This window comes from Branchiostoma floridae, chromosome 18 (assembly GCF_000003815.2).
Source record: "Branchiostoma floridae strain S238N-H82 chromosome 18, Bfl_VNyyK, whole genome shotgun sequence".
In the NCBI taxonomy this organism is placed as follows: Eukaryota; Metazoa; Chordata; class Leptocardii; order Amphioxiformes; family Branchiostomatidae; genus Branchiostoma; species Branchiostoma floridae.
In genome coordinates, this window is record NC_049996.1 from 6,722,980 (window position 1) to 6,746,380 (window position 23,401).

The window sequence follows — 23,401 nt, forward strand, 5'->3', positions numbered from 1 at the left end:
AACGTTTTTGTTATTTCCATTTTTCTCAATTAGACCCCTGTGGCTTTCTGGTGGAGCAGAACGTTCTAGATTGGAATTTGGGTTAGAACCTTTGTGAAGCCTTGTTTCATTACATTTCATTATACTCTTCTATAGCAGGCTATGATAACTATTTGATTTGTTCAGTATGGTTGAAGCTTGTGTAACGGTCTTACCTTTGTCATCAGCCGGGTCTCCTGGCTTTTTCTTTGTCTTCGCCACGACGGGAGCTACAATTTCCCCGGGTAGCTTCACTGTAAGAGAAAATAGATAATACGATTACGAAACAGGCAAATCATTCACAGAGCACAATGTACCTACCAAGTTGGAATCTGCCAAAACGAAATGTCTTCGTTTTCAACCTACCTACTCAATGCATAATGAAGCTAGAACTCGAGATATGAAAACCGGAAGCTCCACTACAATACCATAACAAGCCGCTGGGGCAACCAAAATTAATCTATTCATTTTTAGGCCCCTCAAGACCTACCCACATACCGAATATGAATACAATCCATCCAGGCCATTCAAAGTTATTCTGTCCATCCATAAACATATATACATACGCAAACACATGCACATTATACAAAATACAGAAAATATAATCTTCTTGTTAAAGGTAATTATCAACGTGAACAGATCACTACTTCATCTCAACGACATACTTTTAAAAATTATTGCAGTGTTAGTGACGCTTCTAGGTCTATGAATATTCTTTGTTTATTTCAATAGTATCATACTATTTGCTTCTTCGTTCATGTTTTTGTTACCTCTCATCTTCTCCTTGTCTTCCGGCTCCAGTTCGAATGGCACCACAGTAAATCGGGAATCTTCCGTGTTATCTGTGCTGACACTGTCTCTGTCACTTATCTCGTCTCCATCGTCAGGAGTTTCCGCTGAAAATGAGTAAAACGACTCATTATTTGATTTAGCGGATGATGTTTTAGCGGAATTTTTATTGTTTATGTACTTTCTAAGCATAAAATACTGCGATTGGCATACAGTACTACAATTAACGTGTATCTCGGGTTTTCAGGCGTATATGGGAAATTCATTTAAATCTTTGAATGGTTGTAATAGTTCAATCATAAAGTATTATTGCACCAAGGTTTAGCATCTATTTTTCCCATTTTATGTGTTTCTTTTGTTCACTTATTTCTACCATGAACAGGAAATAAATTATGCAATAAACAAAACAAAAACACGTGAGGAAAAGAAAAGCTTAAAAGCCTAAGCCTTTTGCCATGCCCATCTTCTTTACGCCAATTCAAAATTGTTCAGTCTTTCTACAGTGTAGAAAAATATTTCATATTTGATAATCAAATATTGCATGTAACACATTGCATGAAAATAATCACTAATCATTGATATGCTCTTTTATCTTTTATGAAGTTGGAACGATGTTATTGCATTGCAGTATCAATATCAACTCACCTCGAGGAACCACCATAGAGCTTTCTATCTCCGCAGGTCTAGTGGGCTCTATTTCTTCATCAAACTCTGACGGGGGCAGATCTACAGAGGAAGCAAAAGAGTTATGTAGATTGCCATCTTTTATATAGAAAAATAAATTATAATATATAGGAAAGAACAAATAAATTTCTAGGCATGAAAGAACAGCACAAACTTTGAGCTGAAAGTATAGGGCTAATACGTGTTTGCCACTTACCTATGCTGCCCCACTCAGGATCAAAAGACCAAGTTGCTATCATGCTAGACACGTCGGACGCTGCGTACACCCTTCGTGGCTTGCTGTTTTTCAGCATGTCGGCAGGTGGAGCAGCTTCCATGTGCGGCTGAGTGTGATCTTCCCAGTCTCCGTCCACGAAGACCTCCGCCGTCCCTTCGCCATAACGGGAGTCGAAGTTTCCCCTGACGGGGAACAGGCCCTGGTCCCGGTCATGCTCTATGGTGTCCATCGCTGAGTCGTAGGGAGCCAGTTCGTACCGCTGTACGGACGCAGAATCACCAAGGTCCAGGGTTGCAGTTTGAGCTGAATACGAAAAAAAGTAACATTTTGTGGTTTCATTCGTTTTGTTTAGTTTTACCACATTTTGCAGAATAACTGACACTACAGGTGACTGTCACATTTTCAAGATGCCAACCCAGAGACCAGAGTGTAAGTTTTGATCAACTCACACCAGGAAGGACCCCTACTCTTTTCGATAAGTGTGGTGGGTTCTTTAACTTGCTTGAGGTGTGTAAGGGGTGTGTAAGTTACCTTCTAGATCTGCCGCATCTTCTGGAGCTGCATCTACAAAAAAAAAGAAATATAATTATAAGAGCTTCCATACCTGCACCTGTCTCCCCGTGTGCCATTGAACACAAAAAGATCAACTCATCACATGACATTGCTTAAATACATTCACTATAATGTTCCTTGTCCATTCATGATGTCTAAGATAATGTAAATGATCATTGATATTTAAATTCAGTCATGTGTTACAACAGATGTATGTTTCCACATGCTAATATAAATGTATTAATACATGCATCATTCGGGTTTTCGATGGTGCACTCAGGTAAAGTTAGTATTACCGATGTGTCAATTTTTATATAATATGTGCAGGTCTCAACGGTAATTACCTTTTTTCGTCGACCTTTTCAGTGACGATTTCAACGACATCTTCGATAATTTCCTCTCATTTTCTTTCATCGAGTCTTTCTTGACGGAATCTTTCTTCTTACTGCTGCCAAACTCTGTAGGACAAACAAGTATAGTTTAGTCAAAGCATTATTCCTTTTATGGTGCCGGCACCAATATCTACATGAACATGCACGTATAACCATTCACCCAACATCTATGCTTGTTGTACTTAAAAATGGAAATATAGCAAGATACAACCTTTGAACCAGTGCCATATTTGTAGGAAATGTATGAACATGTCACTCGTAAAAACATCAATACTGTTTTTCAATATTAATTGCTTTACGTTTCAAGCCACCGCTGGAAACGTCTGCTGGAACCAAACGGCCCCTGGCAGACCTGATAGTGCTTGTAGTGATCAGCCATATTGACTTAGTGTTATCACAAATACGGTGCATACCAACTGTTCCATTTCATGGTGATTCCAGCAGCTTGCATTCTTTATTCTATTGGACGGAGTTTGCGATGCGGACTGTTTTCTATGACATATTTGTTTGTTTTGTTGACCATTTCAATGACAAAATTGTCGTTGAGTATTTGAGTGTCTGCACCATGTCTGTAATTTATTTACCATGCTTTATTTTGTGTTGTTCATTCAAGCAGTTGTCATCTTTTGCACGTGCACAGGCATTATTTTAGCTTACAACACTGCATCTATTGGCATTAAAACCAAAGCGTTTGTATGCATTTGCTGCAAAAGACGGCTTTAAGCGGAAAGCAACCTTCTTGTCGCGGATCGCGGTATATTCAGGTAAAGCTGCAGCTTCTACCACTGTTCGCCCCTTTTCACCACATGCTTCCCTCATGGTAATGAACACACCCGTCATGGCACGGTTTGCCACGTCTGCAAAGTTGGTCGGTCGTTTTAATGCTTGCTGCTTGTTCATGTCCTCCACAAGTTGCTGCTTCTTTGCTGCCAGCATACTCTTCAATATTGTCGTGTTAGCTTCCTTTGTTTCTTCAGGCTGCAAAACTACAGGAGCTATCGGACTGCTTGTGTCAGGAGCCTCTTCTAGGATTTCTTCCTCGGGCTCTTTGAATTCTACAGATCGCTTTCTGGGCTCTTCTTCTTTCAGTTGCTGTTTCTTCGCCAGAACATTCACTAGTTCGGCCATATTGATTCTGTTTCTTGGTTGGTCTGGAGGAGGAAGTATAGGGAGGTTGAAAACAGATCCTTCATCATCTTCTTCCAGTGGGATTGCCTTCTGATCATCTTCGGTACGTGTCTTCTTCTCCACAGGGTCTTTTCTTATAAATTCAAGATAGTCGTCTTCATCTGCGGGGGGTATTGGAGCACCTTCGGTGGATCCGATTTGGGCTTCCGGTTTGGGCTTCTTTTTCTCCTCCTTGCTCTTTTTGAAAGAAAGACTGGGCGACTTCTTTTTCTCCAGAAGTTTGATTTTGGGTGGTTTTTGTTGACTCTTCTTTGAGCCCTTGGTGTTTAACATGATCGGTGCTACGTGCTCTTCTCCATGCTCTAGAGCGTCCATTATGGAACTGGAGCTATATCGCTTTAAATACACTGCCTCTGGGAGGGGGAGATCGCTAGTTGCGGACGCCATTCTTTTTACAGGTACGGGAGAATACTTCGGTCTTCCCAAAGAAGAGCTTTTGTCTTCTGGCTTATTCAGTAGTATAGGAAGAGAGAGCTCTAGTTCCTTGTGTTTCTCTGCGTCGGGAACTGCTTCTCTCCTCACTCTTTCCTGGTCAGGGATTTCAGTTTCAGGCGAGGAGTCATCAGTCGACTCGCCCGATTCTGGTTCTAATTCTTCTTGTCGTTTAGGCTTCATACGCAAGGATTTCCATTTTCCTAGTTTTAGTGGCATCTTCTGCTCGGGCTCTTTTTGCTCTACAACTAGTTTTGTATCTCCTTGTGGCTGTGGTTGGCTTTCATCATTTGATTCACCCGAGTCGGGTTCTGCTTCTTGCTGTTTAGCCCTCATACGGAGGGATTTCCATTTCCCTAGTTTTAGTGGCATCTTTCGCTCGGGCTCTTTTTGCTCTACAACTGGTGGTGTATCTACAACTGGAGTTGCATCTTCTTGTGGGCTTTCATCAGCTGATTCACCAGAGTCGGATTTTGCCTCATGTTTTGTATGCTTCATACGGAGAGACTTCCATATGCCTTGATTTCGCGGCATCTTTTGCTCTTCCTGTGGCTTGGGTGGACTTTCTGGCTTATCCTCTGGAACCTCAATGAACGCAAAGGACTTTCTTGACTCTTTGATTTATGGTTGGTGTAAAGAAGTACAATTGTTATACACATTGTATTAAATTTGCAAATAAATACCTTTTTCTTAATCATATATATCAATGATAGCTTAGCTTACAGCTTTAAGATCTAAGTCGCTAGTATATCATTTATATATATATATATATACATGCAGCGGATGTTGTATTTTGCTATTTCCGGTGTATTTCTTTATTCAGGTATACCCGCAATATATCATGTGAAATACCACATTTACCATCCGATGTTTTGCTCTTATTTTGATATGTAGTTTCTGTGTACTTTTTCGACAGCATCGCGCAATCAATGTGTTAGTAGATGACACAAAATCACATTTGACTGTAAATGTTGGTAACTTACTCTTGCTCAGTGCGACGGACCATTTCCTTTTCTTCTTGGGATCGTCTGTAGACAACAATTAACATAGTATTATTTATGATACTGCAAGTACATCATCATCATAACAACAGATTGATAGAAAGTAATATGTAGATGTATACTACATAGTTATGCGACTATATTTCACGTAGTGTAACGTTACTTCTCAAAATACCAGTAATACTTGGTGACACTTATGATAATCTTTTAAATCTTTAATTCTTTTCCCTGAGAAAACTTAACATCAACAACCCAAATGGACAGAAGGCACATGAGTGTGTGTACTGCATGTTTGCACAGTAATGGTTATATCTCATGTAGTGGTGGAACGTTAGTTTTGAAAATTCCAGTGATTATACTTTTTGACGCATTCTGTTTGTCCCGCACAAGAAATAACCATAAACTTTTAATGTATGACATACCTTCCTCGGCACTAGGAGCAACCGACTGTGGCCGACTGAGTGACTGGGGTTCTAAGGAGAAAAGAATATAAATGTTGTATGTTAACATTATAAACATCCCAGTGAATTGGACATATATTTACAGGCCCTCATCTTCATCGCATCTATGCTCATTTGTTGTTCTTAAGGGTTCCGGTCACAAAGAGGCCTGTGTTCTCCATACCCTTGTGTTTCATAAGGATTCTGGTTTGAGGCCGTCACCATGTAAGATTCTGAGATGCTGTACCCAACAGAATTCCCGCTATAGTATACGTTGTTATATGTGTATTGTGATTTTTCTTAGTTAGACTAGAAGTATGATCGCAAATCAAAAATACTGCTATGGAAATAGACATCACAACATGCAATGCTCTACTAGCTGATTACTTATTTTCGCTGCTCACAATGATACTTCAAATTTATCTTTCGTTTCCTGTTACTCTCCTTGTATCAAACTTACTACATTTAGCTTCAATTGGGCGTGGACATGTATTAAGCTTCTTTGTCATTGTCGCATTGCCTTCACGATGAAATCGAGGATCAAACAGAGTAAAAAAAAAGGCTCAGGCGATTACAAGGTAAAAAAAAATTGCTTTCAAACTGAAGCATGATTTATACAAAAGAAATAAAAAGATTTACCTTCAACGCTCACGGAGTCAGCTTGGATGGTCCTCCCAGCGACACCGGCCTTGGCGGCTTGCTTGATGCACTTCGCCACGTCTTTCTGTGTCTTTTTGTCTGCGTCATCGGTCATGATAACCACAAACTCCGCCACAACACTGCCCTTCCTGTAGAATAGTGTTATAGGTGTAAGTTACTACTTATAATAATGGTGATTGTTACTACCATGAAAATGAAGGTATTGTTGGGTGTGCCTGTCTGTGTGTTTGTGTTTCCGGATTTTTGTAGCCAGCATAACATGTCACCCGACACAACAACCTAGCCAAGACTATCCTACAAGGTACGGTGGAAGGTGGACGTCGCCGAGGACGGCAGCGAAAAGCTTGGCAGGATAACATTGTGGAATGGACGGGCCTCAGCCTACAGGAGAGGATAACCCTGGCTAGGGATAGAAGAACCTGGAGGCATCTCTCGATCTTCATGTCTACCTTGTCCCCCCAACGACCTGGAGGTCAAGGGACAAGGTAGGTAGGTAGTATAACTCAAGAACATATTGATGGATTACGGTGATGTTTGGTGTGTAGGTAGGTGTTGGAGAAACAAAGGTCAATGTGGATTTTGGATCTCCTGGTATATGACCTTGATACTGCAGCACAACTTAAATTTTTGTAACTTGTTTCATAGAGAATTATACTGTGGTTAGTGTGTTTAGGTTTGCTTTATTATTGTATATGGAGTAAAGACATCTTCCTGCTATGTTAAAGATGTTTACAACTCGGGGATAGGAACAAGTGGCCAGGTTTAACATTCTAGCCGAAACCTGTTGTATGGCATTTTGTTTAAAAAATTGCATTGTGGCTCTGTATGTCAGGCACATATTTTACCCAAAGAATACATGTTTTTAAAACACAACAGTAATACCAAACAGTAGGACCTACTTGAAACCAGTGATTTGCACGGCGTGAAAGGAATCGCCCAGTTCCTTAGAAAGTTGCTTTTCAAGCTGAAAAGACAATAAAAAGCATATGATGAATTCTTATAACAGACATTGCTCAATGATAAAGAGTTCGAACTAATGTTAAATACTGTATCATTAGAGAATGAATTCTGGTACCAGACAGTGCTCATCGGTAAAGAGCCAGACAAATGTTATATATAATTAGAGGAATAACACTTTTATTCAACAATTGTATGCATGTTATATAATTCATAGCAACTTGCACCACAATTCTACTCTACAAGGACTACTCGTATTCAGTACAGTGTGAAACGAAATGATATATAGAATGTAATAGAATATAAGTCCCGTCTGATGAACATTGGAGATACTGACAACTTTTGAAAATGATTGCCATTCCATGATAAAGACAGCTGTCATAGACTACGAGTTTATGTATAGTCATTTGTATCTAGGATACATGATATAAAGTCTAACCGCGCCCTTTGTTGCACTGGCTAGCTCCATGAATTCGATGGACGTTGGGTCGGCAAGCTCTTCAGTAAACTCTCCGGACAGCTTGAGGGAGCCAGGAAGTGTGTTCTGGACCACGACGTCATCAGTTGTGACCTCTGTAGGAAAAATTGATGACGTCAGAGTTCAGTAACGGTACACAGATTGTATAATTGTCACAAGTAACTTCATCATTTTAGTAGAAAATAATTCAACCTTATTCCTAATTTTCACACTTGGGCTAAGTCATCATCCTCATCAGGTATAGCTCACAACTAAACACGTTCAAAATTGATAAATAATAGTTACTATGAATTTTCTTCCAACAGTGGCTGTTTTAAAGGTAAAGTACGTACCTCCAAATTTTCGATATCTGACAGCACATCTTGGTCACGGAGAAGTGTGGTCATGTGTTCTCTCGCGAGATCGAGACTAGAACATTCTCCGTGACCAAGATGTGCTGTCAGACATCGAAAATTTAGAGGTACGTACGTACCTTTAAAACAGTCCCTGTTAGAAGAAAATTGATTGTAACTGTATGCATATGTGACTAATGAACCTCTTCAATGATAAATGTTAGGTATACTAGCTAACACTAAACAATTTCAACTTCTGATTGGTTTGTACCAAGTCATTAGTAAACTGTGCTTTAAACTCAAAGTGTGGAAAAGGTGAGGTTTGTTAGCAACAAGGAAATGACAATTAACATCCATATAGCAAACACGTATTCTCTCAAGGACAAATAAACATATACACCAAGCACAAAGGACATGTCAAATGAATCGACAAAGACATTGTTCAATGGTAATGCACAGTGAATGAGATACGATCTTTAAGCATGACTACTCTTAAAGCATAATTAAAGGTTTTCCTTTTCAAGTAAAGAAATGGGACATTTACGCAAGCTTTAAGGTATGCCTATCGATTGCATTTTGTACATTGACATGATAGTGTGGGACACAGAGGACAACACGAAGAAGAATGACGAAAACGGACTCTGTGAAGAAAAAGACGTGACAAAACAGATGGTTAAACCAAATCCTTCCATATAAAACGGATAGAGAAACAGAATGAATCTGGTGACATGTTGAGAACAAACCTTCCGAACCAGAATCTGAAAAGAATGCTGTTGATCTTCTCTTCTGTAGCCTCTGCTTAGCGGGCATGGAAGCGGCGACGGCAGCAACGGCTGTGTTACGTGATATGTATATGGCAAAAGCGTTGACGAAGTGATTTTAGTATGTTAAACCGTCGTTGATGTGAAAGATGGTGACATGCCTTCTATATGAACAACAATGGTATGTTCCTAAAAATAAACGTCGGTGATAGAAGTTAAGCCTGTCACCACGTCTCCTGATATGTAACGTTGAGAATATAGAATATAAAAGGGAAATTCAGATTAATAAGTTAAAAAGATTTTACCAAATCAAAGAAAACCGGTCAAATGGACAAGTTTATCCATGTCTGGACGAAATTCACCACATCTAACTCCATCTCACCTCAAATGGATCAGTAGATTGTTAAACACCATGTGCCAAAAAAAATTGATGAGAAAATGATGAAATTAAGTTAGATTATTGAGGTTAATTCTAAGTGCAAAAATGATCTTTCAAAAGTCCTTTCGACCTGAAGCGAAACTAGAATGATTCAAGGTTCCAGGACGCACATACATACATACATACATACATGTATACATACATACATAGTATTATTACATGAATGCACACATCGAAGCACACGCGTACTCCCTCCCTCCCTCTCTCTCTCTCTCACACACACACACACAAACACACACACATTCTCTACAATCTCTATACACACACAAACACACATATTTTCTCTCTCTATTTCACTCATTCAATCACCCCACCTCAATGCGAATGAGCGTAGGAAAGTTAGTGCTTGATGAGTGCAAAATAAATTCTTTGGGAAGCCATTCTGTTTAAGACAAACCTTGTCTCTTCTTAGTACTCATCCTTTTAATTGGTTTGTTGTATTCTTCATCATCGTCTTCGTCTTCGATCTCTGATTCTACTGATTCTAGCAATCGGAAGAAAGCAAGCAGGAAGTGTTAGCGCCAGAGTAAGCAAACAAGCAGTATATTTTATATCGCATTCAAGCAACTACGTGTAAGCAAGACGTGTAGACCATAAATGTTCCTTACTTTGCATTTATCATATTATATTCTATGGTACTCGTAATTGTGAACTTGTTTTTGAGAATTCATTCGCATCTCATTGGTAATGCCGATGGGACAATTACACTGACGTAAAGGTAGTCTTGCGCAAGTATGTTCCAAGCTACTTTTCAGCAATAATTTACATTTTAAGAATTCAAACTATTAGAATTTCAGACCATCGTTACAATCTAGATGTTTACCTGCAAGTTTGTGATAAATGTGCATAAAACTTTGATCACACTAGTCTCCCATAGTTTGTAAAGATAATGATGCCTGATCCCAAATTCAAGATAAGGGGGGGGGGGTGTAGCGATGACAGATTTGTATAATTTTGTGCACTCTTGATAAACGTGTTGTGTTTAGTTCATATTGTGTTTTCACTGTTAACATGTTGTGTTTACCTCATACCTATAGTCATGAATTGCTCAGGGTCAGCGCCAATTGCGACTTGGTCCTTTGGTGGCAGATACCACACCGATGACCGCCGGGATATTTTTGATGCTCGCGATGCGACTGTGGCTTGGCGTCTATTCTTAAAGGAGACTCGCGACATCTTAAGATCCAACCTGCTTTCTTCTTCTACACACCATGTGCAATAGGAAGCAATGCGAGCAAGCAAGATGTGTCATTGGGATGCAAGAAAAGAAGCATTTATAAGCTGTAGCTTGCAACTAATTTGACTTTGATATACACTCACTGCATCATACACATCAACTTCTTTACCATACGTCAACATCAAATACAACTTCATTATACATGTAGATTAGAGTAAGTTAACAGAAGAATTCTTCAATCTGTTAATCTTAAAAATACGTAACAAAACGTACCTTTAAATTTGCTTACGTCTGCTTAGTATATATTGACCATAGAATGAGCAGACATCGAAATTTTGAGGTACATGTTTTACGTGTTTTCAAATGTCAGCGAATTATTCTATCAACTTACTCGCACGTGATTGGTGAACCTTTTCAAAGATAAATCAGAGTAATTGACGACACTATAAATACGAAATTTCGAAATAACAATTCCTGAAAGAAAATGTTGGTTATCTTTCCTTTGGGACTACAATATATGGTATGTGGTACAGATAATGTTATATCATGATAAAGAACACTAAACGGAAACACCAAAATTCTGGCTGAAATTGTCAGAATTCTACAGAACTGCCCATGTCCCTAAAGACATCTAGTTGTAACTTAGATATTGATACCCTTCGCAACATCATAACATGTAGGCATTAATTCATTTGGTCAATCTACATAAGAAAAGATGAAGTTTTCTGGTTAAGACTCTCATCCAAGCGTCATAGTGTTAAAGTTCATTGTATTTCGGATGTAGATGGTTATGTACAGTTTGGGCGTACCTGGCGTGACGTATTTTTCGGGTTTATCCCCCATCGTTACGTCCTCCTTCGGCGGCATGTACTTGTAGGACCCCCGAGATCGATTGGTTCCCCGCGATGTCACGGTACCTGTAAAAGCCGTACAATACAATCAGAACAAGTCTTATCAAATATAAAGTTTTTGGTTTTCCAACCCGTTAACGTTCCTGGTGTTGTGGGGTGAACTTGTCCTAAAGCCCCTGTCACATAGTCAACAAGCTTCGGTAGGTTGGTAGAATATAGGAATTACATGTAGGAGAATTCTTTCACACAACCAATCTGTTCTCACTTTGCTTTCGTTTCGATGTCTCTCGGACACCTTTGAGCTGGTGTGTAACGCCGAAGGGCGGCTATACCGGCTATTTAGATACAGATACACCTTCCCCGGTGCTTCTGAATGGAGTTCTGCTTCACTTGTCGCCATCATATGTAGCCGATGTAGGTGGCGCTGTTGCGGCGAGAGCATAATCCTAAACGTGGCTATCCCCGTTTGTTTCCCCGTCGTCTAGGTTCAAATTATTTAAAGTGAGTATATACGTTTTGTTAGTGCTTGCAATAGATGGCGCTGGTGATATTTGTGCTTAGGATTATATTACGTGATAATGGTAATAAATGACACCTATGGTTAGTGGTGGTTATGATAATACAGATGATAACTGATGCTTATGGTGATTATAAATATTCATGATAAGTGTTGCTAAATGCCATGCCGATATCCCGAACACTATCTGATCATGGTGTCGGTGGGGATTAGTCTCATCACCGAATAGGGTTAGAAGGAAAATGTACATGTTAAACTGTGATGTCTCCCAGACTGTTAGTTGGAAATATCTCAACACTTAACCTTTCCGACTAATAATCGATCCCCTTGTAGACCTCTGCGCTAACCATTCATGGACTGCAGCCGTTGCTGGAACATAAGAAACAAACAACCTTTCTGTCACACTGTAGCGCACTCAATGTCACTGTACAACCGAGACCTATTACCACTCCCCTATTTCTTATTCCATAATAGTTTTTGGCGATGCCTCAGGGGCGGAGACATTTTTAGTTCTTATATGCAGTCTGGTTTTCCGAAGTGTATAAAGCATCCTGTGGAGAAGACAAACATGTATGCTTCACATTTTGCCTTGTCTTTCAGTTTCTCCTTTTTAGGTCTGTAGGGCTTTCAGACTTACTTCAAAGAGGTTATATAGACATGTCTATATAACCTCCTTGCTTACTTAACAAATAAAACCATGGTTTCGATTAAGGATATGAGGATACCCTATCCACTATGACAGACATGCGTTATTTCTACTTTGTGAACAATCTATAAGCAACCAATAGACAAACTATCACGTGCGAGCATCAATGGTGGCAATGTCCAAGAAAAAGAAAGAAGTCATTGAAGAACATTTCTTGTGAATAGAGAACGGACACAAAATACGAAATTCACTTGGACACGTTAGTCACATGTGTGTTTACCATCACAACACCAACAAGCACCAACAGGAACAACAAACACAAATGTCTCGACGTCACCATAGTGTATAACATCCCGTCGTTAGAGAAACACTGGAAGCTCCCAGAGCAGAATGGGAGGGGGGGCGGTTAGTGGGTGGCAGGTGAGACAATACAAGACTTTGTACAGATGTACAATCAACGACACAGATGGGTTAGTCACAAACGGACTGTGTTATTTGAACTATTTGAATTCCCTTCGTCGTCCCTGGATGTCGAGTTGTCCTCGTTGTGAATTGAGAGGCGGGATTGGTCAAGACTTAGTTGATCATGACAAAAACATACTGTTAGTAAACAACCAAAAGACCATTTTTCAGCGTTGTAACCGGCTGCTCTGTTGATTTTGAAAAGAGGCAGACGTCAAGAGGTTATAAAGTATGAATTTGTGTTAAAATGTTTCAGTACTGGAGATGGGGGTTGGTTAATACAGTACTCTTCCAAGGACAAAGACTATTATACCAGCTGCCCCAGGGCCAAGTTCCTCATCGTCATCGAGAGGGTTAGGGCCATAATCGAAGATGCTCTGGCGGATACCGCGCCATCGCTGCCGGGCCTTGACCGAGGACATCCTGCGAAGGTCCGGATCTCTAACTGCGATTTCTGTGAATTCCTCGGTCGCCTCTTGAGCTGTTTATGAGCGTACGAACAGGATTTATATATGCACAGAACAACAGGCTTCACGAACACATCTTGTGAACTGTATTATGTACCAGATGTTGTAAATTAAAGTAGAGCTTTCTCTGCTCAATGAAGGACGAAAAAACCTACGTATGAATTGATACTATAATTCTAAACAGAAAACCACGCATTGGAAACAAAATACACCCAGTATAGATCATGAAGGCAACAGTGGTCGTTGAAAATTTGATACGTGTATACCTTTGTGTTGTAAGAAAGTTTAGCATTGTAATACACCTACAAGGCTGTGAATAACAGTACAACGCTGATAAAATACAAGGCTTTTTTTTACATAGTCTAATTGTTTCACCCATTTTAACAATAGTTAACACAAAGAGCGGTACAATATAAAGGGCATACTATCACACTTTTCAACAGGGTTATGTGTAGGATACATACCTAACTCAGGTGCACCTTCAAACAGTGATCCTTTTTGGTGGGGCTTTCCAGCGTTGGCAACGTAAGCCGCCAGAATTTCTGATAGAAAAGAAATAATTATTTCAGATTTCCATTCATAATTCTAGTGATAAATAATTGCCAAAACCATATCAACTCAAACTTTGAGGCAGAAAAGAAAATATTAACTTCTTAAACAACGAAGTACTATAAATAAAATGCGTTTGGTTTCTATCTAGTGTTATGAAAACTGACCAAATTGAGAAGGTCACAACTTAATCTATAACAAAGGCTGTGAACATACTAAACATAAATGGGACAGGTCAGGAAGAGTTGATTTGATTTATACAATCTCGGAGACATGTGTCCATGCGTCGTATGGCGCTTTGTAGGTGTTAGTATGTGTGCATGTTTGTAATCAGGCACTTCACCAGCCATGTATACATCCATGTTTCCCATTTTAATATCTTGGCTTAACACCGTCCAGTAACCGTTAACCATTGTAAGTCTTGTGTAGTCACCTTAAAGTTTATGATTTTTCTTCATTTAGGCCATGTTGATTCGATTATATACTAGAATATATGTGTAGATGATATCCTCTGGGAGAAAAGTTTGCCAAAAAAAAGTTGCCTTCCTCATAAAATATACGTGGTCAGAAAGGTTGAGCAAATTACAAAATGCACAGAGCATGGTACACCGAACAATCCATTTCTCATTTATGTTCTTTCACATATTCTTTGACTTTGAAAATGCCTTTGCCGATGTGACATTAGTATTCGTTTTCCGATCTTTTTTTCAGTTTTTGGCACAGATTTGTCACATTGTAGCTGCTTTCTACGATCTACAGTAATTCCAGCGATCTACAGTAATTCCGGACGAAAATTCCAGCGCGCGCGGATGATGTCTATCTAATGAAATCAACATGGCCTTTAAAAGATAAATGTGACCTAAACCTCCGGAGAAAGAACCCCTGAGCCAATATGCTTCGGAAACTTACCGTCAGGGGAGGCAGTTGGTTCTATGCTGGGTGCTTCGGCTGTGCGGTGTGTGGAATGTACGAGGTTGTGAATGAAAGAACAAAATTCTATGTGTACATGATCGTGAATAGTTGCATGAGGTTGGGTAAATCCTGGATAACAAATTTCTTTGTACACAACCTATTCGACGTTTCGGTGGCCATGTCATAGATTCTTCGGTAGACTGGGATAGGGCCAAGATAACAGACAGAAAAGACAACAGCATCGCATTCGTTCGATTAGGGAGGCATTTAGAGACAAGAAAATCTACTCAGGAGAGTGGGTAAATACAGTCGTGTTTAGGACCGCATTCTTCACATTGCAGCAGCGACACCTAGCTGCAGTGCTCAGTAGAACCGGTCGTCAGTACTGTCACGAGGAAGGTGACAGACGGTCACCAAAACGACGGCTATATTTTAAAAAAAACTTGGCTGTGTACTGAGAACTTTGTTATCCATTTAATCCACTTCTGTCAATCAATGTTTACAAATATACCATTTTTGTGCCTTAAACAACGTAGAAAGTCCTTAAGATGATAATGATATTACCCATAGTTTGGATGAAGATGAAATGGAGAATGGTAAAAGTAAGGCTTATGATTACAGAAATGTGGTACTAGATAGCAATAATGTTTGTACTAATTTTTAGGAACACGAGAGGTAATGATGTAAACAGCTTATACCTTCTGGGCTTGGGCCGGCGACGTACAAATCGTCTGTTTCTGGAGGTGGAGGTGGTGGTTTCACTGGAGAAATAAAGACGAAAAATCATCACATGGCTCTTAACTATTGCATTTATCAAATCTGGAGATTGTTTCAAAACATTTTGATCGTTCGAAAAAATCTTCAGCTTTTTCGGACAATTTCGATTTTTGAATTTTCTTAAAAAGGCCTGACGATCCCAACTGGGGATCATACGATCCTGACAGTGGCATGGAAGCTTTTCACAAGCTATAAAAGGTTAGAAGTGACTGTCCAAAGTGCAATATTTAGTTTAAAAAATAATCTAGGCGATGTTTTAGACAATTCTTACCCTCCTGGTGTGTGTAGGTGATTCTATCCTTCAGGCGCTCAGCCAGGTAGTCAAACTCGATGTTCTGTCCCGGCATCTTCCGCTTGCCCCCGGCGATGATGTCCCCGTCCCCTGCGGCTGGCTGCTCCACCCTCTTCAGAATTTCCTTGTACTCCTCGTGAGCCTTCAGGTAGTCCCAGGCTCCACACTGGGAAATATAGGAAGTTGCGTTACACAATTTTCATTGTAGTTTTGTATCGGCCATAAGCAAACTATCAGTACTGGAATGGAATTGTCAGTAGCTGTAAGACAATATTGATCTGCTGCTGATCAGTAACTGTTGTAGTGTCTACTAATTATTCACGAAATATGCAAATTTCCAGTATCAAATCAAAGGCAGATCAGTAGTTCATTCAGATCAAGGAGACTGTAGGAAAGCCAGTAGCAGATCAGTAGTGGATCAGTATTAAATCAGCACGGGATCAGAAGTCAACACAGGGACACAGTTGCTATAACTCCCAGAGTACATCCGGTGTATCTGACCATCGCTGGCTCTGATGCCATTCTGCATACTGGTACTGTCAATGTAATGTGAATCTCTTATACGTGATTCATGGCATTGCTACCGACATGCTACCGTTCCCTAGACAAAGTGGACAACAATCCACTGCCCCTACGACTTCACAACGGCTACGGGCTCCCCTACCTACCATTGCACAGTATGTTAGAATGGGAATAGTCATACCTGTAGATAGATGTCCACTTTATCCACGTCTTTCCTGATGTCGTCCGGTGAGAAGTATTTAGCGGAGTCGTCCGCTGCTCCTGAGGGGAAGGCGCTGTCGTCCCGCTCCAACACCTGCTGGCGGTCCTCATACTCCGCGTACTCCGCAAACAGCTTGTTCAGTCGGTCTTCATCCGAGAACTTCTCTTTAAACCTATGTCAATCAATCAATCAATCACTGATTAGTCAACTAATCAATTAATACATCTATCTCCGGAGAGGAATTCACTGTCGTCCCGCTCCAGCACCTGCTGCTGGTCCTCATACTCCGCGTACTCCGCAAACAGCTTGTTCAGTCGGTCTTCATCGGAGAACTTCTCCTTAAACCTGGACGTATATGAATCGATCAATGAATCAATAAGCCACCAAGACTTAAAATAAGTCGCTTGCTGGCAGATGTTTGCGCACCTTACCCGTGGGTGTTTTTGGCACACCTTTTGGCCGAAGACACTCAGTGGGCGTCGCTCCACCGTCATTAGGTACATGTATCGTACAAAGCGCATTTTTCAAGGACACGGCGTTAGGGTATTGTCTGTATATTTCTGATTGCCTGAACCAAAGAGTAACAACGGTAAGAAAACAGCACTGTTCATGTACAGTACTGTGAAGCTTTGGAATGACCTGCCAACTATTGGACACTAATGACTGTCAATGGGTATAAAGTGACCATATACATAGTGAAAGACGAATGGACTTCAGGCGTTTGATGTGTAATTTGCAATTATTACTGACCTTGCAATTGTTTTATCTGTGCACAAATCATTGTTTATGTCTATTTGTATGTAAGAGCCCCTCCCTTGGGGGTTTAAAGGTGTCACAACTTTAGCTAAAGTATTATCGCATCGTAGTAACTAACCTTGGGGTAACACACTTGCTTCATAAAGAGTTTCCTTACCTTCCAGATTTTGACGGATGGACGTGGTAGACTCGCACACAGAACCCTTCGGTCGGCTCGAACTTGTTCATGATACAGTTGACCTTCAGGTCCTTCTGGTAAGCCCATGGGACCTGTGCCTTGTTCATGCCCTTCGTGTCCCCGTACCCAAACAGCGACATGGCGTCCTTTGCAAGGGCAATGTCCACAACACTCTCTCCCCCCAGAGGTGTGCAGAAGAGGTCCAAGTCTGCTTTCTGGTAAAAAAAAAGATGTATAAAATTTCATCATAAATAATGAAGATAAACGTATTAAGTTTAAAAGTATATCAGTATAATTGTTAGCAAAAACAATAATTTTTTTAGCAGGTCAAGTAGTACTATGGTCAGTTAGGCGGATCCGACCGATGATAATGATGATGAATGAACTCCGTTTTTAGTGCCGGTCGCTAGGTGGCATTGCGGCAATTGAGTGAAGTCCCAAATGTGACTTAGATTGTATTCCCCTTCGTTTCACTTGTGTGAAGTCTACTGAATAAGTGAATCAGTGTCTCTTCTTTTTGGACTGCCTTTGTCCCTTACTTCACGTGGCATAATGTGAATATGTAAATGTAAATATAAAAAGGTGGTGATTTTCTGTATTTTGCGAAGAAAACGAATATTAATTGCCAAGGAGACAAAGGACAAAGGTTTGAGGAAAGCCTCACCTGCATGTCTTCTTTCGTGCCGAAGAGAGCAACGAGTCCCACATGGCAGCCACCCATATACACCAGGTAGGACACTCGGGCAAAACAGTTGCGAATACTCTGTGGAGAACATGTACATGAAATGTATGTCAAATGTTTAAAACATGTATCATATTTGCTAAATATAATATTTAAAAAGTTGCACAAAAGTATCAAACATTGCAACAAAAGACCATGTAATTGTACGTTTTGTTTATAATTTCAAGACTTCGTTTCAGACCCACTTGTAAGTACTTCTTTTCACGTCAAATATTGATATTTGACACAACCCAAAGCTCACTTGGTAGGAGTAAAGCCACTAATGGTACTTCTCATGGACCATCCTGTATAAAGACTTCGTATGACGTGAAATATTGATATTTGACAGCATCCCAAACTCACCTGGGAGGAATAATGGTACTTCTCATGGACCCCCTTATTAATGTTTCGTTTGACGTGAAATATTGATATTTTGAAACCATCCCTAACTCACCTGGTAGGAGCAAAAGTACTTCTCATGGACCCTCCTGTAAAGACTTTGTTTCATGTGAAATATTGATCTTTGACACCACCCCTAGCCTCTGGTGTAACGACTTTGATTCACGTTAGGTATCTGTATTTGACACCAGCCCTATCTCACCTGGTAGGAGTAGTGGTACTAAGCAATCTCCTGGACTCTCCTGTCAAGACTTTGTTTCACGTGAAATATTGATATTTGACACCACCCCTGGCCCAGCTCTTATAAGACTTCAATTTCCGTGAAATATTGATATTTGACACCACCCCTGGCCCAGCTCTTATAAGACTTCAATTTCCGTGAAATATTGATATTTGACACCACCCCTGGCCCAGCTCTTATAAGACTTCAATTTCCGTGAAATATTGATATTTGACACCACCCCTGGCCCAGCTCTTATAAGACTTCAATTTCCGTGAAATATTGATATTTGACACCACCCCTGGCCCAGCTCTTATAAGACTTCAATTTCCGTGAAATATTGATATTTGACACCACCCCTGGCCCAGCTCTTATAAGACTTCAATTTCCGTGAAATATTGATATTTGACACCACCCCTGGCCCAGCTCTTATAAGACTTCAATTTCCGTGAAATATTGATATTTGACACCACCCCTGGCCCAGCTCTTATAATACTTCAATTTCCGTGAAATATTGATATTTGACACCACCCCTGGCCCAGCTCTTAAGACTTCAATTTCCGTGAAATATTGATATTTGACACCACCCCTGGCCCAGCTCTTATAAGACTTCAATTTCCGTGAAATATTGATATTTGACACCACCCCTGGCCCAGCTCTTATAAGACTTCAATTTCCGTGAAATATTGATATTTGACACCACCCCTGGCCCAGCTCTTATAATACTTCAATTTCCGTGAAATATTGATATTTGACACCACCCCTGGTCCAGCTCTTAAGACTTCCATTTTCGTGAAATATTGATATTGACACCACCCTATCTCACCTGGTAGGAGTAATGGTACTTCTCCTGAACCCTCTTGACCTCCAGCGCCAGTTTACACCACGGCCACGTCATCATGATGGCTATACGGGGAGGACCCTTCTCTGCAGGGCCTCGGGGACCGTTAGCCAGGATATCATGTCTACGTGTTCAAACAGATACATTCATGAAAACCTTTAGCCTTTACAGCATAAATTTATTAATAGCTGATATTTTGTGAAAAACTTCTTTGGTACTCAATCATGTTGACCCCAGTGAGGTCTTCACGCCTCGTTGACAATCGAAAAATCTTGAGATTTATTCCAAAAATCTTGAGATTTATTCCAAAAATCTTGAGATTTTGTGGCGAATCATGAGATGTTTCCAAACAATATTGAGATTATACGGATACCATGCACTGTATGGTTGTTTTTGTGAGTGTGTGAATGGCTTCATTAATCAAATTACTCTTTCGTTTTATGTTAAGTTTTTGAGGAAAATGCAATTTGCAAGATTGGAACAGATTTTAATCATTATTGCAATTTGTATGTCTACTTTCAGCAGCACTACTCTGCCCATTGTATATTGGCTAGTACGTCGTCTCTACGTGCATGAACATTGATACCATGAAAGACATTATAGATTACCTACGTAGATATGTTTCTTTGTTAGTATATGGATGAAATCTGTGGGCATTGTTCAGTTTATCAATTGCAAGATTACAGTATGAAAAATGGCGTCAACAATAGCTAAAGTTCTCAATGTTTAATACAGTATGATAATAAATACTATAATAATAATAATAAATACAGCAAACGTCAATTTCTTCTATAGATAATGTTCTTGTTAAACCATTCAGTTAAGTATACCAAATGCTGTTTTGTTACTATAATGTTTTCCCAAGAAAGATTAAGGACTTACTTGTAGTTTAGTCGCACCATACTGACTGCTGACTGTGACCATAACTTCCTTGCCTCATCACAGATGATGTCATACAGCTTGGCTTGTACGAACTTGTCGTCTCGTGTGTACTGTTTCTTTCCACGGCGGAAGTTAGCGTTGATCTGTGCGTACAGACGCTTACAGGCGACCTGTGTATGGAATGGTTCTACTGTCAGCAGTTTTTCAGCTTATTATATAATAGGGTATTAAAAACTGTTATCATGCAGGCCTAAACCTCCATCGCTTCTTTGTCATTCCAAGATCTAAACCTAATCTATGTACAGTACCAATCCAACCCCCCAAAATACCTGTCGATTTCGACTGTAGAAAGACAGCTTCCTAAATGTATACACATTTGCTCTATTAACCCAAAGATACTATGCAGTACATGGCTACCATTTGTTTGTTTCTTTGTATACTTTAGTAGTAGTATTGCATACCCGTTAAAACAGTCCTCATGGCGTAACACACCAGGTTTGTACTAAAGAGTTTTTCAATCCAATCACATCACGATCGGGAAGGGCCCCCACTCTTTTCGACCACATACTGTCGCCTTCTTCGGCATCATTGATTATCATTGAAAATTTGTGTTGGAAGAAAGTTTGGCATTGGCATACTATGACTACTACTACCAACATAGATGAGCTTCCATGGTAATTTTAGAAAAGACATACACTGTATTTGACATACCTGTACCATCCGTGTTGCGTGCCCCTCCGTCCTGACCTCCTCCTCCTCTACCTTCTCGGCACTCCGTCGGGACCTGTCCTTACGGGATGTCCCCTTCACCCGCCAGGGTTTGGACGTCGGTGCTCCCTTTGTCATGGTTTCTTATGGGATCAGGAGGACACACCGTACACCACTGGAGCAAAGAAGTTGTAAGTTGTGTGACTTAGATAAGGTTATAGGGCGAAGCTCATTTGATTGTAGATTACAGTATGCACACTAACGATAGAAATGCATGGTTAAAATTTCTTTCAAAATTTAAAGCTTGTTAGAGAACTGAACAGGTAATATGTTAAAATTTTCTTAAGAATTAAAGCTTATACCATTTCCATTACGAAAGGCTCCGCGGAGGGGGGGGGGGGTATCCAGTTACTGGATTATAGATATTTCATTCTTAATCTGTAATGAATTTTTTTATTGATGATTTTGTATTCATGATAATGTGATTCTTTAGAAAATGACACCGGTTTAGCCCTCCTTTAAAGACATAAAGTTAACAGGTGGTCCTACTAAGGTAAACATCGACATGACCTAGTGTAACTAATCTATCGAGAATGTTCTCCCCTTTTCTACACATCTAGAAACTGTTTTGAAATAACAAGAACGTAATTTTGTAAAATCAAACTTTGTTGGTGAATTCTACATACGGTAGGTTGTCAAAGTAGATAATTGCTATTAATTGTCACTTTATGTACTTGCCACACACTTTGTATAAATACAGGCTTGGTATGCTACGGTCTATAAGTACAGGGTGCTATGACCTATGTGGTTTCAGCACCTGCGCCTTGGGCACATTGTCTGTAACATGGCACGCCTTTTGCCATAGTGAGTGAGGTTGTGTGCCAACCAAAATAAATGAACATCTATCTATTGTACATTTAGGTTTAGGTCATGGTCACTGGTGCATTGTATGCTTAGTCTAGTAATGTGCAGGTTCAACTTCTCTCAATTCGAAAGGCGGCTGGAAATGATCTCATTTAGTACGAAATATGAACTTTTTGTCCTACACAAAAACCGACAAATAGCAAACTTATCTTGCTTGTATGTTATTGAAAGTAATAATTATGCCATTGCCACAGTCAACAATAAAATGGCTTCAATGAAAATGTACCTATATTGAAAGGCACTGAAATTAAAATTTAGGCAACCAGCACGCTAAAGAACCTGTAATTAATTCCAATGCAGAAAGACACTTAGAAACAGACTACATATATTAGTGTTACCTGAGTATGCGATAAGACAATAATATTCTTCCTGAGCATTGTCGATTGTTGATTCGTTTGCTTATATGGTATTGCACCAAAGCATATTCATCCGTTGATTTTAGATGTATAAAATTTGAGACCGGCTTGTGTAATGATTTCACTAATTACCAACTATAAATGATTACACACTACAGTTTTAAAAAAGAGATATACAAAAAAATCAAGCATGAAAACGCTTAACAGTCGCTGTTGTTGTGACAAAATAAACGGAAGAAAAAGTAAACAGCCCTTTTGTAAACGTGTAACGTAAGATGCTACAAGCTATGCGTTCTTTACGATACAAATTGCTACATGATGTTTTCAATGTTTGAACTGAACCTACAAACAGCGAAGCGAGCGTGACTATGTGATTCACCCCTCTATAATAAAAACATACGTTTATAAAGCTAGTAGATAACATTGTTCATGAGTAGGCTTGATAAATAACTTGACTATTTCCCGTCTGTTTTGTAACTTACCAAAATGGCATACGCTTACGCAAAATGGCGGTGTAAATAAGAGACATACTTATGATGTGAAGCATTAGAATAGACTTTAAAGAAATAAAGAAGTGCACTTACCTTGAATTCTTCAACACTACTTTCTCTCGACCAGCTTCGTTGATATCCAATTTGATTACATTATCAGATAGCTGTCATGATTAGTCAGGAAAAGTTTGTTTCTCAGACGGTACAGAGT

General features: G+C 39.8%; 1 protein-coding gene across 7 annotated transcripts in view; it reads right to left on the bottom strand.

The window, feature by feature from the left end:
- The window catches only part of LOC118406198 (titin homolog), a 24,482-nt gene extending 1,081 nt beyond the window's left edge, over window positions 1-23,401 (bottom strand). Inside the window, exons 1-29 of one of the 7 annotated variants that reach the window (XM_035806098.1) lie at window positions 23,284-23,401; window positions 21,423-21,562; window positions 20,712-20,881; window positions 19,815-19,953; window positions 18,313-18,411; window positions 17,628-17,863; window positions 16,694-16,886; window positions 15,970-16,156; window positions 15,620-15,682; window positions 14,919-14,957; window positions 13,925-14,002; window positions 13,307-13,474; window positions 12,189-12,254; window positions 11,327-11,434; window positions 10,372-10,542; window positions 9,738-9,824; window positions 8,884-8,973; window positions 7,770-7,903; window positions 7,273-7,337; window positions 6,353-6,501; window positions 5,696-5,746; window positions 5,256-5,300; window positions 3,486-4,886; window positions 2,605-2,718; window positions 2,240-2,272; window positions 1,688-2,011; window positions 1,453-1,533; window positions 789-914; window positions 195-272 (exon numbers count right to left, since the gene is read on the bottom strand). In XM_035806098.1, coding sequence (XP_035661991.1) covers window positions 195-272; window positions 789-914; window positions 1,453-1,533; window positions 1,688-2,011; window positions 2,240-2,272; window positions 2,605-2,718; window positions 3,486-4,886; window positions 5,256-5,300; window positions 5,696-5,746; window positions 6,353-6,501; window positions 7,273-7,337; window positions 7,770-7,903; window positions 8,884-8,973; window positions 9,738-9,824; window positions 10,372-10,542; window positions 11,327-11,434; window positions 12,189-12,254; window positions 13,307-13,474; window positions 13,925-14,002; window positions 14,919-14,957; window positions 15,620-15,682; window positions 15,970-16,156; window positions 16,694-16,886; window positions 17,628-17,863; window positions 18,313-18,411; window positions 19,815-19,953; window positions 20,712-20,881; window positions 21,423-21,557 — 4,630 coding nt within the window. In that variant the 5' untranslated portion in view covers window positions 21,558-21,562; window positions 23,284-23,401. Of the gene's footprint in view, window positions 1-194; window positions 273-788; window positions 915-1,452; window positions 1,534-1,687; window positions 2,012-2,239; window positions 2,275-2,604; window positions 2,719-3,485; window positions 4,887-5,255; window positions 5,301-5,695; window positions 5,747-6,352; window positions 6,502-7,272; window positions 7,338-7,769; window positions 7,904-8,883; window positions 8,974-9,737; window positions 9,825-10,371; window positions 10,543-11,326; window positions 11,435-12,188; window positions 12,255-13,306; window positions 13,475-13,924; window positions 14,003-14,918; window positions 14,958-15,619; window positions 15,683-15,969; window positions 16,157-16,693; window positions 16,887-17,627; window positions 17,864-18,312; window positions 18,412-19,814; window positions 19,954-20,711; window positions 20,882-21,422; window positions 21,595-23,283 lie in introns of those variants that run through there. The other 6 variants (XM_035806097.1, XM_035806099.1, XM_035806100.1 and 3 more) reach the window with 6 other exon arrangements.